General features: G+C 47.0%; 1 protein-coding gene across 6 annotated transcripts in view; it reads left to right on the top strand.

Moving 5' to 3' along the window:
* The window catches only part of ATP6V0A1 (ATPase H+ transporting V0 subunit a1), a 58,648-nt gene extending 42,419 nt beyond the window's left edge, over positions 1–16,229 (top strand). For all 6 annotated transcript variants that reach the window (XM_054994857.1, XM_054994856.1, XM_054994862.1 and 3 more), the window contains exons 18-21: positions 1,609–1,716; positions 7,959–8,076; positions 8,629–8,800; positions 14,566–16,229. In XM_054994857.1, coding sequence (XP_054850832.1) covers positions 1,609–1,716; positions 7,959–8,076; positions 8,629–8,800; positions 14,566–14,659 — 492 coding nt within the window. In that variant the 3' untranslated portion in view covers positions 14,660–16,229. The remainder of the gene's footprint in view (positions 1–1,608; positions 1,717–7,958; positions 8,077–8,628; positions 8,801–14,565) is intronic.
* The last annotated feature ends 759 nt before the right edge of the window (positions 16,230–16,988 follow it).

The following is a 16,988-nucleotide window of genomic DNA, read 5'->3' as shown; positions in this document are numbered from 1 at the left end:
GGTGACTTACTGATGTTTGCTGGTTTGCTGTCTATGGTTATATGTTCTCCATTGTACTCTTACAAGTCTGATACTTAAAAGCCACGTACCTGTCTGTTGTTGTGCTGTTACATTCTTTGAACAAATAAGTTCATCAGCGCAAAAATCTGGCATGGTGGTATTGAGCAGTGAACCATTCCCAGTTGCCTGGCACATGTTTGCTGAGTAAGTGAGGTATTTGGTCTGCCCTGCAAAATCCAGCATTCTGGAATTTCTACTTTAAGGTTACAGAGATAGGCACGAGAATGGCTTTGATGCATTGGGCACAAATCACATGTAATCTGGAATTCTGTTTCCAGCAACCAGCCAGGCATCTTGGGGGGAGCCGCAAGAAGGGCCTTTTCCCTGTGTGTTCACTGCCTCAGGTATAGAGAGATGCTTTCTCTGTAGATAGAGGTCCTAAGCTGGCAAAACATGCAAGTTACAGTTGGCAGCACATCCTGTACAGCGCGCTGTCAGCTGGATGACCAAAGAAATGATATCCTGTGTAGGGCTTTGCCATTGATGCAAATCATATTGGGTGTGAAATTCAGTTTTCCTTCTTTGCAGGTTTATAATTCTTTTTGAAACTACAGTTTTCATTTTTTTAAAAAAACCAAGGTATTCCTAGTCCTGTCTGCGTAGCATAGATTTGATCTAAAAAGATAGGTTGCTTTTTATCTAAATATCATGTTTTATTCAAACAATCTAGCTGCCAAGGTGTTGCCTTCTAGTATTTGGGGGAGGGTTGTAGACGCTGTAGAGCTTCGAGTCCCAAACAGAGTGGCTTGTCAAGGCTTCCTTTGTAAGGGCACACCTGACCTTTGTGGCATGTTCAGTCGGTGGGCTAATTAATGCCAGCTGCACCTAGGGAGACACAGCAGCCTTTAGTGCTGCTTCCTCCTTTTGCTAACAGGTAGGATTTTTTCCTTCTGTGTCAGCAATTGTCTTCCTGTTCCCATTGGATGTAAAGTTGTAAGTCAACACTGAGAACCCTCAGTTACTGGCTTCCCTCTTCCCGGATCTCATTTTAAGGGGCCATGCACCTGGTCAAAGGTGATTGCTGGAAGATATCCATTGGCCCAACATTTTTCTGCTGTTCAGAGCTTAGCTCACAGCCTGTTCCAATGAAGGACTTCACTTGGAAGGTGCACTGTGGATGTCAAACCTTTTTGAGTATAGGTTCTTAAAAGATCCCCCCACCCCCGCTATTTCTCTTGACCTGTGTGAATATTGGGGGGGAAAGGAGTAAGAAGTGCCATGACTGGAGCTAGCCTTAAACACACTTTAGTATCTGATGCAGAAAATCTAAATGGCACCTCTCCATATATGCATTACCATGATGTGCAGCCTGCACATCTGATGTTCTGGGCAAACTTCCTTCAAATGTGAAATGCTTCATCAGTCTGTCTTTTTTACTCTGCTGTCAGTTACAGCATCTGTAGTTCTTCACCTGAGGTTATTGCCTCGTCGTAAGGCTGGGTTTTTTTTACCAGTGACCCTGCATGCCAGATTTATACTAAAGCGTGGACCATTTGTGTTTCTCCTCTTGTTTTCTCCTATCCCTGCATCCCTGGCCACCTGTTTTAGGGGACTATGAATTTTGGTGGGATCCGTGTAGGCAATGGGCCAACTGAAGAGGACGCTGAGATAATCCAGCATGACCAGCTCTCCACCCATTCAGAGGAGGCGGAGGAGGTAAGCACCTTCTTCTTTTGGTATCTTAAAGATGCCCATTGCGAATAAAGTCTAGTGGTGTCTCCTTGTGAGCCCCTTTTTCCTTACAGAACCATCAGCCTTTCACTGTGTTTTGCAATTGTGAACAGAAATGTGATTAAATAAATAAATAAATAAATAAATATATTAACTTTAACCTTGACCCAACAAGAATCCTGCAATAGTTTACCTACAATAATTGTTTTGGGAAAGGGGGATTAGGAAACTCTTTTTACCACTGCAGTTGAGTGTGTCTCCTTTCCTCTTGCCTCTCAGGGAATGATCCCCTGCCCTGGTAACAGTAGCAAGAATATGAATGGATGCTTCTGTTTTAAACTCTGAATCCTTGATCATTTTGGAACAGGCACAACTTCACGGCCTGTTTCTGAGGTGTTCATATCTTTTTGTTTTTTTTCCTGGCCACCCAGCCAGTTGACTCTGAGGAGCTGTCTGGAATGGGCTATGTCTCTGCTCTAGAGAGGCAAATAGGTCAACACAAGAATCTCCCTTTGCATTCTCTTGTGCCTGATAGGGAGGCACAGAGAAGGCAGCAGGGAACCTCTGGGCTCACTTGTGATTGCAGTGGGAGCTTGGTAGAATGGAAGAGAAGCAAAGAACTTCTCAACATGCCGTTAGTGATCACGTCTTGTTGGGATAGACTTGCGCACAGGTACATCTGACCCTTTCGACCCAACTTGTGCTGGGTCAGAGCACTGGTTATTTTAGCTGCCCAAAGCCTTGGGCAGAAAGAGGGCTTCCCTAAACTTATAAGTGGTAATGCCCGGGTTGAACCTGGGGCCTTCTGCATACAAAGCAGACGCTCTACCATTTGTATCATATTGCTAGCTGCTCAAAGGATTTAAAGATTTGTAATCCTTACGACAGTTATATAAAACAGGCCAATATTACCTCCAGTGGCTGAGAGCTTGTCCTCTTCGAAGACCGCCAATTCCTGGCATGAAATTTAAGCTGGGAATTTCACCACTCACAATCCTTATTCACTAGGGTGCACCCAATCTCATATGCCAAAGTGGGGTGGGATAGCGCACTCATCTCTGTGTAGATTTTTCATAGAAACAGAAGCTTGTGGCCAGACCATGCATTGTGTCCCATGCATTGTGTCAGGAGAGAAGAGAACTTTTTGCTGGGCCAAAGGACACAAACGCACGGCTATGTTGTTCAAATAAATGTGGTGCTCTTAAGTGTTCTCAAATGATGCACAACCAAATTGAATGTTCCCTTGTGTTTTCAAGCCTGCCGTGGAGGAGGTGGTAAGCCTGCAGCTGGTTTCTCTGCTTGTATTTGCCCAGCCCATTTCTTCCATTTGTATAAGTCATTCATACACATTTGTGATTTGTGTTCCTGCACCTTTCTCCCCTGGGAATAGTGTCTCAATTTTGTGAAGATCCCTTCTGCTTCATATAAATGGAGGCCATTATTAATCACCTCCCTAGAAATATAGCTGTGTCTGAATGTTGTCAATCGTATCTGTCTGATCTGCTGCATACAGTTAAATGCCGTTGTTGCCTTATCTTCTCTGAGGTGTTGCTTGCACATGTTTTTTCTCTTTCACAGCCAGCCACTTGTGGAGGTTGCTCAGTAGGATCTGTCCGCAGCAAACATTCCTTGGGACAGGATTTAGAAATGTTTTGAAATTGTTGAATGAGCTCTCTCAGTTTGGCGCAAAGATGTCTGGGGGTGGGAGGTGGGGAGACACAATAAAGGTTTATACAGTTATTCATGGGACAGAAAGATTGGGTAGAAAGGGCTTCTCTCTCCCACTCCCATAATACTGGGACTTGGGGGCGAGGGGCAGAGGTTCATTGTGCAGTAATTTCAGGAGAGACAAAAGGAAGCATTACTTTTCTTAGTGAATTATTTAAATTGTGGAACTTACTACCAGTGGATGTAGTGATGGCCGTGAGCATAGATTGCTTTAAAAGGGAAGAGGACAGGTTAGTGAAGGAGAGGTCCATCAGTGGCTAATAAAGGAAAGCTCCAAATACAGGGACAGTGAACCTCTGAATCCCAGTGCTAGGAGGCAACGTTGGGGGAAGGTCTTAGCTTGTATGTCCTGTTTTGCCCTCCAGGACAACTGGTTGGCCACTGTGTGCAAAAGGATGCTGGACGGGATGGACCTTTGATCTGATCCAGCAGGGCTCTTTCCTCCCCCCCCCCACCCGAACTCCACTGCCTCTGGCTTGCCTTTCCTGACTCGCTGCCTTCCTCGCTTTTCTAAGTCTCTTCTGTTCCACTGCTCTTTGTCAGGACATCACTCATTTGGTCTCACATCAGACTTCTTGAAAGAATCTGGTTGCCCATGTTTCCAGTGTTGACCAGGTTTTTTTTAAATCTATCCTCATCCCCTGCTGTATGTTACTAGGCTTACTGTAAAAACTGCTTGCTGTTCCTAAAGAGTGCCCTGTGAATGTTTTTGCTGCTCCTCTTAACAAGCTGGCTTTTGGTTAGGAGGCAGGTAGGGCATAGGTATGATTCTTTTCTGTAGCTGGATCTAACTGGGGCTTGGGTAGCAATCATATTTCCTAGAGAAACCTATGGTTAGTAAAGGAGTCTGGGAAGTGGGAATCTAACTAAGGAGTTAGTGGATCTCCTTAAAAAAAAAAAGATAGCTCCTTCCATTGTCCCAGCAAAGCACAGCAGGGCTTGCTGTTACAGAGGCTTGTGCAAACAACCATCTTAACTCTCTGTGTCCTGTGCTTATGGCTGCCTTCCTGTGAAGTACCCTTTCAGGCCTGGCAATGTGAGCAGGAGGCCTTAATTTCCCAAATGGGGAATTTGAGAGAGCATGTCTCCTCCTTCCTCCCCCCCAACCCAGAGCTCTTGGCTGTTCAGCTTTAGCAACACTTCTCCTTAATTGCTACAAAGCAGAAGCCTTTGTCTTGTTCCAGAGAGGTTCAGGATGTGCAAGACATGTTGAAGCCCCCAGAGCCCAGCTTGCTACACCCAAGTGAAGCAGATAGGATTGGAGCTGAGCCTCGTTGCCAAAAGGGAAGTAGCTGAGGCAAGCGTTGCCTTTGACCCGCCCAGCTCGTCTTGAATAACATTTCCTGGGAGACTTAGATGAAGGTGAATGAGCAGAACAGAGGCCAAACAGGAGATGAGGATTTGGGGCAGGAGGGGTGGATGCCACTTAGGCCATACAGTACCATCATATGGAACAAAGTAGTGGAATGGACTGCGGGTGGAGGAACACGGAGGGTTGCATTTTGCAATGTTCTGTCTCCTTATGGAGTTAGAAAGAGAGAGGTCACAGCTAGATGGCCACCTGACAGCAATGATGATTCTGTGACTCAATATGAATGCACACAGATTGGGAGAGCGAAGGCATGAAGGGATGAGTCTGTGCTAGGTTCTTTTGGCCCCTTCTTACATGCCCAGGGTAATGCTGATCGCCACTTTGGGATCAGGAAGGAATTTTCTTCCAGACCAGATTGGCTGGGTATCTTGGAGGGTTTTTTTTGCCTCCCTCTGGGCTTAGAGCAGTGGTTACTGGGGAAATGTGAGTGGAGGAGATAGCTTTGAATTTCTTGCATTGTGCAGGAGGTTAGACTCGATTACCCTTGGGGTCCCTTCCAGCTCTGGGTTCCCCCCCCCCCAATGTTTCTATGTTAGAGAGAGGTTAGTACTTTTCTCCCTTCAGTGCTAGCTTTCTCCTTACTTGCGAAGGAACAGAGGAGCAGTCCAGCCTTGCTATGCTATAATCTCATGCTTCTGCTTATGTGAACGAAGCCTTCCTTTTGCTGGCCATACAGTCAAAGTGGACAGAAATGTCCCTGCTCAGTATTTGAAAATAAAAGGTACTCTGAGCTAGAGACGCTATCAGTGGGTTTTGTCTTCTCTGCGCTTGTCCACTAGCACTTGGAAAAAGCATTGGCTGCTCTTAAGAACAGCCCCGACACCCTACTCAGCTTTGGTTTTCAGGAACCACTTCCCTGGCCGCAGATGATAGCAGAAGCTAAAAATAGGTCCTTTATCTTTAGTGTCTGTGCCGTGAGAAGAGCAGCAAGTGATCCATAGCACAGCTGCTTGATAACTGGTTGTAAAGATGTGTATCAAGGTGGTAGTGGCAGATAGAGTGGGCCCCAGACCAAGACAGTGTCAGCAGGGATGTCCCCAAATAGTGCATGCTTGCACCCAACCACTGAGTGTAGTCGGGCTGTACCTGAGTGTCACTGCCGCACAGAAGGAAATGAGACTTGCCCAGCAGCCATTTTAGGGATGCTGTATCCTAAAAAAGAGGAAGTGATTCTGACACAGTCCTTGTTGGTGTTTCAGAGACGGACTTGAACTGGTTTTATGGTGGAATGCATGTACAGCTTTTTCTGTAGAGATACTGGGGGAGGGGGGCAGAGTGATGCAGTGGTGTATCTGTAGATAATCATGGCCAAAAGCAGCTTTCAATTTAATCTAGACTGTTTACAGCTGTACCTTTTTAAAAAATGATGTTATGCGGGCCTGGAAGTGAGGCACAAGGCAAAGCAAAGCTTGAAATGCCCCCCTTATATCAATGTGAGAAATGTCGATGGCCTTGCTCCCTTGGCATCTCTGCCGAACCACAGCAGTACAAGAACTATTGGAGTGGGCAGCTGATACCTTGGAACAGAAAATAATGCTTCAGATTCTCAGTGTGGGTGCACCTAACAGCTGCCGTTGCTGGCACCCTTATGTTGATGCTGATGGGTAGAAATCTTGAAGTGGGTTTCCTATTGCTTGCTATCTATGCTGTGTTCTGTTCTTATTTTGCATTTCCCCAGCATCACATTCTGCACCTCCCCCACCTTGCGCCTGCAGTTCTGCACAAGTATGGAATATGAATTTGTAGGGGTGGGGGGCATGGAACTGAACATTCAGAGATGCTCTGCTTTCAGTTTTTTTAAAAAGCAAGTTTCTAGCCCTCATGGCTATGAGAGTATGCTTGAAACCTGCTGAAATCTCCAAAGGAGGAGAGGCGGCTGCATGAGTGGGGCGTCAGTTTCTGTCTTCTTTACTTTTTTTTGCTTACCCCTAAAGACTTGCAATCCCAGATTCTTGTTACATAAAGGAACTGCAGAACAAATTATACAAAGGGGGATTGAATTAACCATTTTTTAATGTACTGGGTGCATATTCTAGGGCATGAATAACTTCACTGCTTGCTCAGCGTATACTGTTTATTAAAGTAGGCTGTTTGAAAAAAAATTCTTTATGCAGCTGTGAAGCAAGAGGCCTGGGTTTTGACAGCTCATTTGACTTTCCTGCTCTGAAATGTTTATTGCGTTAGATACTGGAGAGGAGTAAGAACAGCACTTGGCCCTCCTCTCCCAGCATTAATCTTGGCAATTTTTTGGTGGGGAGCGGTGTTTAGGACTTGCCAACTTTTGCTGTGTGGGTTTAGGGTTTTTTTTAAAGTATGTTTCTAGCCTTCGTGGCTATGATGTTCAGAATTCTACAGTGTCATCTTAAACAGGTTTACTCAGAGTCATATTTATCTGATCGATGGGCCTTACTCCCAGGAAAGCATTTTCAGGATTGTTCTGTTGATTTAACAGACCAGATAAGATTCTTGGCAATGGCTCCTCTTGCAAATCTTAAATCTGTTTTATTCCTCTCCTTCTCCCTCCATCGCTCCTCCTTATAGCTCTTTCTATGAATTCCGTTAGGCCAGCATTACTTGAGGGGATTTGGGGGAGGAGACCAGACTTAAACAAATCCTAGTAGAGGCCCACAGGCAAGAACGTGTCCTGGGTTGCCACTTTTCCCACTAGGTCACTTGAGGACGGAGAGCATTTCCTGCTTGTATTCAGATGGTTTAGACAATCCTGGTCTTGGGGGGGATGGGACTCCTTGCATGCAGTTTGGCACTTGTAGGTTCTGCATGAGCACATAAGACTTGCACCATAAAGGTGTGGTGGGAGAATGGTCCTTGCTCAGCTACCAAACTGCAGCTTTAAGTTTGGTGTCAGAAATACAGGACTGCAGTTACTCCATTTTCCCCCTGACTTGTATGTGTCTAAAATAGAGCCAAGTGCCCTGCAGAGTAGACTTGTGTGTGGTGAACAGGGGGGCAGACGAACAAACTGCCAAGCTCCAGTGCCTTACCATAGAATTATCTGCCAGTGCTGTTGCTGCTGCTGCTGTTTGTCTTGTTCCCTGCTTTCTCAGCTGCCTGCCCATTGCTCCGTTATCTGCACATCACTCAGAACTGGCTTCATTTCCTCCTGCAGTTTGACTTCGGGGACACAGTTGTCCACCAGGCAATCCACACCATTGAATACTGCCTGGGATGCATCTCCAACACAGCCTCGTACCTCCGCCTCTGGGCACTCAGCCTGGCTCATGCACGTAAGTCTGTGGCTGACTACCTGGGCCCCAGGGAAGGGGGCAAGAAAATCTGGGGTGTGGGATGCTGCTCAGCAGTTGTCCCAAGTTAATTTTTCCTCCATGCAGACCTAAGAATCCTGTGCACTCCGATTGCCATTTAACACTCAGAGGACTAGAATGTTGCAGAGTCTCCCGAGACACCAGGCATCTTTCTCCTTCCCACCTTATTCCTTGGCAAAATCACCTGAACTCTAGAGGAGGGAGCATGGGGCAGCTTTTAACTGGTGATGGCAATTAAGTCAAAGCGTGCAAAACACCTGCTAAATTTAGAATTTGAAGTAGATTAGCAGCTGAGGTGTCATCTAGGAGCACAGTCCCTTTCAGGGCCTTGGGGGGGGCGGGGGGCGGTTATGTGCTCTCTCTGCTGTTTGTGCCCGCATGCATGCATGCACATGCTCTCCCTCATCCTCCTTCCCCTGCACCCAGCCAAAGGGGAGCACGCTAGCATCCCTTTTTCTCCAGAGCTGACTCGTGTAGTTCAGCATGCCTCCTTTTTTGCCTTTTTTTCTGCAGAGCTCTCTGAGGTCCTCTGGACCATGGTGATTCACATGGGGCTCAGCATCAACAACTTTGGCGGAGGGTTTGCCTTGTTCTTCATCTTTGCCGCTTTTGCCACCCTGACGGTGGCCATCTTGTTGATCATGGAAGGCCTCTCTGCTTTCCTGCATGCTCTACGCTTGCACTGGTGAGTTATTGGTCACGAGACTTTTTAGTTGCTGTACCAACATGGGAGGTGGTAGCTTGGCTTTGCACGCTGAAGGCCCCAGGCTGAATCTCCAATGTTGCTGGTTTAAAAAAGATCTTTGGTAGCAAGAGACTTCCATTGCAGAGTACTGGGCTATTAAGGCCCCAAGTTAGGCTAGCCCAGGTGTATTTTTCACCTTTGAAGGATAAGTCTGCTAGCTTTTCCTTTGCGTGCTGAAGACTCCATGTTCAATCCCCAGCATTAGTATTTAAAAGAACCAGGTAGTAGGTGATGTGAAAGACGTCTGCCTGAGGAACAGGAGAGCTACTGGCAGTCCGAGTAGACAAGACTGATCTTGATTGATCTGCAGTTCAACTCAGTGTAAGGCAGCTTCCTGATACCAGTTTGCAGCGGGTTGGGATGTGTGGCTAGCAGTGCTGTGGTCTGGCTGGCGTGATTATATAGCTCCAGAATATAAGTAAGAGCACTCGGCTTATAGAGAGAAAGCTCAGCTGAGTCCTGAGACCGTTTGGAGAAATGCCATGTTAGTGTTCTTGGGTAATAGCCATTTACAGTCCATGAATTCATCAAGCCCCTCATTTAAAGCTGAGGTAATTATATATTGTATGAAGGGATTCTTTCTGACCTGCGGCTACTGGCAGTCTGCTTCATGAGGAGATCCTGAGTTCCAGTATGATAGAGAGGAACGTTTGTATCTACACATTGTTCAGTCCTTATGTACATCCTATTTTTTTCTAAATTAAAAATCCCTAACTCTTTTAACTTTTTGTTGTAGAAAAAGGTGCTTCAGCCCCCTTGAAGAGGTTTGATACAGGCACAGGAAAAATATTTCAGCTTTGAATGAATCCTCAGTACAGTTTATATCTAAATCATTTTTATGTACTGCAGTTATTTTCAAGATACGGCAGGCGTGCATTCCCTTCTGCGTGTCTTTTAGCCCAGTGGTGACTCCTGTCCCGCTTCCAGACCCCCAGCCTGCTTTTGCAATTTCGGTGTCTGTCCTGCTAGATTCCCGGTGGCTAGCTGGGCACTGTTCCTTGTCAGGAAAGCCCAGCTCAGCAGAACAATAGCAGCTGCACCCACCCCCACCCCACTGAGCCATGACATCAGCCATTATCTCAATCTTGCAGGGGGACTGCGTTCCTCGCCTGGGCCTTTCTTCTCTGAGCCAAGTCCAAAACAAGAGAGCTTCCAACAGGGGCAGCTGTGTCTGGAGATAGGAGGCCTATGAGTCATAGGAGTCCAGAGCAGGAATCACCCGCAGAATCTGGGGGCTTGCAAGGAATCCTCCGCCAGTGGTTTGGAGTAACTCTGACAATGATCGTTACTGGTGGTGGTGGTGGTGTGTGAGAGAAGCAAGTGCATTTCATGCAGCTAGTGCTGCTGGCTGATCAGCCTACCTCCTTAACTGCACAAGGTGGGGGACCCTGTGGGCATTTGGTTTAAAGCCAGGAGAGGCTCAGGGGCTTGGCAGATGAATTTTGTGCTGCAGGGGAGGGGCTGAAAGGGTTGCATACCTGGATCTGGAAAAAACAGCGAGGAGGATGACGCTTCCTCTGTCCCTCCTTAGGTGGAACTCTGCAGGGCATGAATGTGTATGTCTTTAAGTTGGTGTGCTGGAGGTCCCAGAGGGCATGGAAGAGAGAGACTGTGGTCACATAATGCACTAGAGAGGATAATTGAGTTCCACGTGGAGAGAGGAAATCTCCGGGCCAAAAGGGCAGAAGAGGAGGAAATAATGAGGCGCCAGTGGGGAGCAGCAGCTGATGATGCCAGTGTTCGAGAGTGTTCGATGTGACTGTGATTCCACGCATAGTTGGGGGGTATGCATGTAGGTGAGGGAGTGAATTTGATCTGGAGCTTAATGGTGCCCCATTATCAGAGCTGTTTCAGAAGAATGGGCTTTGTCCCTCTGCGGTCAGCAGCCTGCAGAGAATGGAGATTATTACTGAGCATGTGCAGAGTGCTCTTTAGCAATACACCATTATTGTCCATCTTCCCAGCCCCTTTGCTTATGAACATAATCTAGAAGGCGGCTTTGTGAGTCTGGTGCAGGATTGGACTGACTTCATTTCTATCTCATCTTTCTCCCCAATAGGAACTCCAAAAGACTTACAACAACCCTGTGAGGGTGGTTAGACAGAGAGTGTGGGCCTGGCCCAAAATCACCCAGTGAGCTTCTATGACAGTGTGGTGGTTTGGACCTTGGCTTACCGAATCCTAGTTAGACTCGCTAGCCACCATACCACACTGGCTGTCTTGATGCTCTTACCCCCTCTTCTTTGGGTAGGTTGCTCAAAGGGGGGAAGTAGGATGCAGCAGTCTCCCTGTTGTTGAACTGACCCCACGTTGCTAAACCAGCAGACTGAAGCCTTTCCTGGCAGCTCCATGCCACCGGGGCGGGGGGAGGCGGAGCTGTGCATATGCAGGGTCGTGTTTCCAGACATCGTGTTCTCTGGATTGTTGTTTGGCAATTCATAAATGTTCCTGGACTGGGCTGCTGCTTGTTTGTTGAAGGCAGTGAAACTGAGACAAGACCTCCCCCCCTCCCAGCTCTGAACCATGAAATTTCTTGCCTGCCTTTGGATCACGCAGTGCCTGTTGCCAAAGACTCAGGGCTTGGAACTTCCGGGCTCTGCTCCTCAGTGGCAACTGGTTTAGTGCCTGAAACTGAGTGTACCCTCCCTTGTCAACTGGTGAAACAATTGGAGAGGAGTAAAAGCACACAGCTGTTTCCAGCCTGTAAACGCAACTGGTGCTCTATGGCTTAAAAGGGGAGTGCTGTCCTCCTGGTGGCATGATTGGCATTTCTGACAAGGAGGAGGCTTTTGCTGTGCGAGGGGTGTGGGCAGGCTGGGGGTGGACAGGCGTAGGCGGCCACAGGAGGGTTCAGTCGTCCACCCACCTGCTCTGCAATGCTCTTTAGCACTTTTTCCTTTCTTAATATATTTAAGAGGTTGTATGTACAGAACTTTATTCTGCAGGGTGGCATCTGGAAAAAGGCATTTCTGCTACCCAGCCTTGAATGCTTCTCCCTGCTCCCATCAGCAGGCTATGTTTACTCAACCCAGTTGTAGTTATAAAACCATCCTCCGTCCAGCTTGCTACTGCAACCCATGTTCTAGGTCATTTGAGCTTTTCAAATGAATGGCTCCACTTCTGCTCTGGCTTGGGGAAAAGAATAAGTTGCATGAGGAATGACCAAGGTCCACTCCCTGTTTTGAGTAGCAGCAGCTCTTCAGGGGCAACTATAAAATGTACAATTGTCATAAAAGAAGCAGCTGATCAATGCCAAAACAATTGCAGCACGCTCAGATTACAGAAGCTAAAGGAGGTCATAAAAGTGGAGGCAAAATGAATAAAATGGCAAAGCCTGTACAAGGAAATTTTTAAAAAATCGATGATATCTTAGGAACCAGCTTGATATCTAAAGCAGTTCTTTACAATTTGCGAACTTAAAAGAGCCACATATTCACTAGAAGGCCTTATGCCAGCCATTCTCTGTTTCACATATATCCTCATCCCTATCTGCAACACGGGGATTGGAATACTGCTCTACCTTGTAAAAAATTGCTGTGATCTCACACATTTGATCACAGAAGGTACTTAGGAATGCTTCTTACTATCCATCCTATATTTTGGCTGTATCACTTCAGAATGCAAATGGGGAAGGTTCTTTTAATCAAAGGCTCCTCTATATTTAAAAAAACAAATCCGTGCATGGGAGTAGCTGATGTATCTGGGAGAGGTCTGTTTGCCTTCCTCCGGACTTGGTATTTTTGTTCATAGATGGAGCCCATAAGTCATGTGAGTGTGCACACACACGACTTGAAAGGATGCTGCCCAGACATGGGTCCACACCTTCAGTGAAAACAGGGTCATAGTTGCAAGATAATCCTAACTGGTAGAAGCGTGCAGGCCATTTCAAGCTGGCAAGGGGAGCCATCTGACAAAGCCAGTCTGACCCTTGCAGTCTTCTGGGAAGGCAGTTTATATTTGTCCACGAGACTGTTGATGGCAGTCTTGGCTTTGCAGCAGCTACTCGTTGCCACTCGCTTCTGGTTCAGTCTCTGATACAGTGGCAGAGCTCCTCTTCATCCATGTTTTTGTTTTGCAAGAGGGATGTTTGTCCCCGAAGAGAGTCCCAGCCTTTGAAACATTTGACAGTCATGGGTTTGCTGCAAATCCAACTCTCTCTTCTCTCCCCCGCCCCCTGCAGTTGGTAGGCCAAAGAGATGGAAAATGTTTCTCACCACGGGGCCAGGAGAGAAGCACAAGGCTTGTTTTCCTAATGAATCATGGGGTTTTTCTTTCCATGTTTGGTGCCTGTTTATAATTGGGCAGCTGCCCAGCATCGCTTGCTTCACGTTTTGATTTTATTAGTGGAAACGGCAACATAGCTAGAATGCAGAGGGCAGGGAGACTCAGCCGTTTGCCAGCATCCTGCACCACCCTTAAGGTGAAGATGAAGCTGGTAGATGTGAGATGCTTGAGGAAGAAAGTTGCTTCACTCATCATCTTTTAGGAGTATTTTATATTGCTTTTCTTTGGTGCAGTCAAGCAAGCTGCTCTTACGGGTTTTACTGTTCACTATGTGAGAATGTATGTCTTAATCTTATAATCTCTCTGTGTTGATGTCAGTTGTGATTGCAGATATGGATAGGCAGTTCCTTTCTGTGGTGGCACCTTGATTGAGTGTGCCAGCTCTGCAAAACAGCTCAATGTGGAGGCAAATGAGAGAGATCTGAGAAGTGAGGAGGTCAGGCCTGTGCTGAGTATGTTGGGTCCGCTCTTATACAAGGGAGCCAGTAGGAAGTATCACAGTTTGACTAAGACCAGGAATGCCTGGATTCGAATCCTGCTCAGCTCCAAAATGTCATGGTGATAAAATAGGCTCCTGCATGGATGGAAGGCAACTATCTGTCTAGAACACTTTTAAAAAAAATTCTCCCTTACGCTGGCGAGATTTTCCCTGCCCTGTAACTGTCTTGTAAGGTAGGTTAGGCTGAGAAAGGTCAGTTGGCCCAAGGTCACCCAGGAAGCTTCCATGGCAGAGTGGGGATTTGAATCTGGGTCTCCTGGTCTCCATTACACCACACTGATAAGTGTGTCCCACACAAACCACTGTGTGTGTAGATGAGAAACCGAAAGTGGGGGTGTAGAGTGCTGTGGACAGCAATGCAGGTGCTCTTGGGAACCCTTGAAAGATGCCAGCAGGGAAAGGGAGCACGTAAGGGATGCACAATCCCCTTCCTTGTGTCGGAGGCTGCTCTGTTTTTCTGAAAGCCCCTAACAACCCTCTCCATCACAAAGTGTCCCTGCTTCTTTTTTAAAAGCAAGCTCATAGCCCTCTTTGTAACTCAAAAACTTGACTTCCTAACCTCACAGTAATCAAGCTTGAAGAAGCAGTGTAAGCCTTATAGGCTTAGAGATGGCCTTGAAGGGGATATTCAGTGCATTGGGGGGTAGGACCTTGTCTGACCCTCTTTCACACAGCCCTCCTTTCTCTTTTCTGCACTTGCTACAACTCCAGTCTTTTAGGAAAGGCAGCTGAGGGTCCAAAGGGCAACCTGGACAGGGGTTTGACCTTCCGAAAATGCACACAGCTGTGGTAAAGCATAGAAATCCTAAAAGATAAGGCCCTTATCACTCTTGGCTCCTAAAACCCATTTAACATATCTGCTGAGATGGCAACTGATGGCTGTTTACTTCCTGAGGTGTTTTTTTTTTTTTTGTCTCTCCAGGGTGGAATTCCAGAACAAGTTCTACACTGGTACTGGCTTCAAGTTCCTCCCTTTCTCATTTGACAGCATCCGTGAAGGAAAGTTTGACGAGTAACCATCTCTTGGACACTTGGTTTGGAGTGCGGCAGACAACTCTTATTTCCTCCTGCATGCTTGTGTGTGGATGTGTGCTTACCCATGTAATACTCTAAAGCTGTGTAGTTCTCCTGTTGTGAAAATGAGACTCGCGCTGAAGAGGGAAGGAAATCTATAGGGGGACTCTAGGAACTTAGGGGTAGTTGTGGAAATTCTGCATTGTAATCTCCTCAGCAGGGCCAAAGGGCAGTGTTGGCTTCTTCAAATGGCCCAGACAGAAGTCCGGGGGGGGGAGGGGGAGAGTATCCCCCACCACCCTGGTACTTCCATAGGAGCGCAGCCATTCCATTCACTGCGAGAGAGCTAGCAGAGAGTGCTCAGCTGCGTTCCGTGCCCCTAGTTCTGTTATCCAGCTTGGGTTGGGGGTGGTCACTAGTGCTGCACAAGCCTCTGCTGGTAGTACAAGGAGTTCTGCTTTCCCCGTGCGCTCTTTTGCTTCTCCTCATCCCCCTTCTCTAAACACCACCTTTGGATTTCTTCATATATTTGACTTTTAGTGGGGCATTTTAGATCACAACTCTACTACAGGCCAGTTTGTTGACTATGTAAGTGTTCTCCTGTGCTTTCCTAAGTTAAATCTCCCACTGTGAGAAACTTTTTGGCATAAAAGGAACAAGGGAGCGGCTGAACCAGAGAGCTCCCATCGGTATCTGCTACATGGCCTAGCTACTTAAGGCATGGAATTCAGTGCTATTCCTCCCCCCCCCCCTCACTTCTGCTGCACACTCTGCCTTGTGAAATTTTGTTCCCAAATCATCTCTCTCTGCACATCTCTTTATGTGTGAGTGTGAGCCTCTGGGAAACTGGGCTTGGAAAGGAAATGATTCTTTGGGGAAAGTGACCTGAATAAGCAAAGTTGGAATTGTCCCTTCTCCAGCCAAGAGGGAAGGAGCTTGTGGAGTCAACCTGCGCGTGGCTCCGCCTGATTAGTTTTCCCAAGGAAACTTTGACTGTCCCCACTGGAGATTTTGAATAGCTTGTTTTGTTCCAAGGAAGGCTGAGGGTCTTTCACCTCCAGGACATGCTCCCACATAACCCTGCCTTGATGAGAGGAATTTTTTTTTGGTAAGCTGAGCTGCTGTTACCACACCTTACACTGGGAACGTTCATGCACTAGGGAGGGCTTCCCTTGGAAAACAGGAATCTCCAAAGGGCAAGCCCCTGCCTTCTCTCCTCAACCTCCGTGTGCTCTGTTGTAAGCTGTGCCGTGTGTAATTTGTGTGTGTTAAAAAATATACTTTTTGAGAAGTGCTTTACTGCTAGATACTCAGGGCACTTGTGTTGAGTGGTTAAGGAAAGAGCCCAGATTTGGTCTGGTGGAAGGGAAACTGGAAAATTGCAAGCCCCTGTACCTGCTTTTGCACGAGACCTGTTGTTCTTGGGGCTAGAGAAAGCAGGCAGCAGTGTGGTGCAGAGTAGCCCCTTGTTGTGTTTACATGGTTTTGGACAAACATTTAGAAGTGTGGTGTCGTCTCCCTGTTTATCCAAATCAACCAGTCACTGTAACAATTAAACCAATTGATGTGATACTTACTGTGCATGGGTGTTCCTTTAGCAGGTCAGGAGAAAGGGGGATACTCGGGCAAGGAGGGGTCAAGTTGTGTCTACTCCATGCTAAATGGAAACCATTCTGCAGCCAGCAATCCAAAACCAGTGCCAAAGAAAGCTGTATAATTCTGCAACTGTTTTTACATGGCATAGTCCTAGTTCCATGGGGAGGGGAGTAGGAGCCTTAACCCTCACTCCAGCCACCAGAAATCGTAGCTGGCCATTCTTTGAGTATCTGAATAGTCCTGGTAGTCTCCAAGCAGTTACAAGACTAGTAAACGTTTTCAGTGCCTCTTGTCCAAGTGGGGTTGTATGGCTGCATCATCTGTCCCACTCATGCACTTCCAAAGGCAGGCCTGTTTGACTCTTGCAGTAAAGGGTGAATCCCACACACAGCACGTTCCCAACTCACCAATGTCTGGCACAGGCATTCAGAGGTAAGAGTTGTCAGCAGTGACTCCCCTTCACGCATTGTCTGTTCTACCATATACCACCATAACTACTCCACGGTTTGCTCTGGGATGCACTGCTCCATGTATTCAGAAGGTGTCTTCTGTTTCTCATGCCAGTTTGAATTACTATGCCAGGTCACTGTCTTCACACCCAGCAGCAAGCTGCATGCCTAGATCTTTTTGTTCCAAAAAAGATGATGGGAGAGAAGAGGGAGGAGGCAGAATAAGTTGAGAAGTGGGGAGTGAGCCCCCAGAATTTGGGAGTTTCTAAGCAGTTGCTGAAGCTTG

Source organism: Eublepharis macularius, chromosome 12 (genome assembly GCF_028583425.1).
Source record: "Eublepharis macularius isolate TG4126 chromosome 12, MPM_Emac_v1.0, whole genome shotgun sequence".
NCBI lineage: Eukaryota > Metazoa > Chordata > Lepidosauria > Squamata > Eublepharidae > Eublepharis > Eublepharis macularius.
The sequence above is the reverse complement of the archived record's forward strand: the minus strand, read 5'-3'. Positions and strand labels throughout refer to the sequence as shown.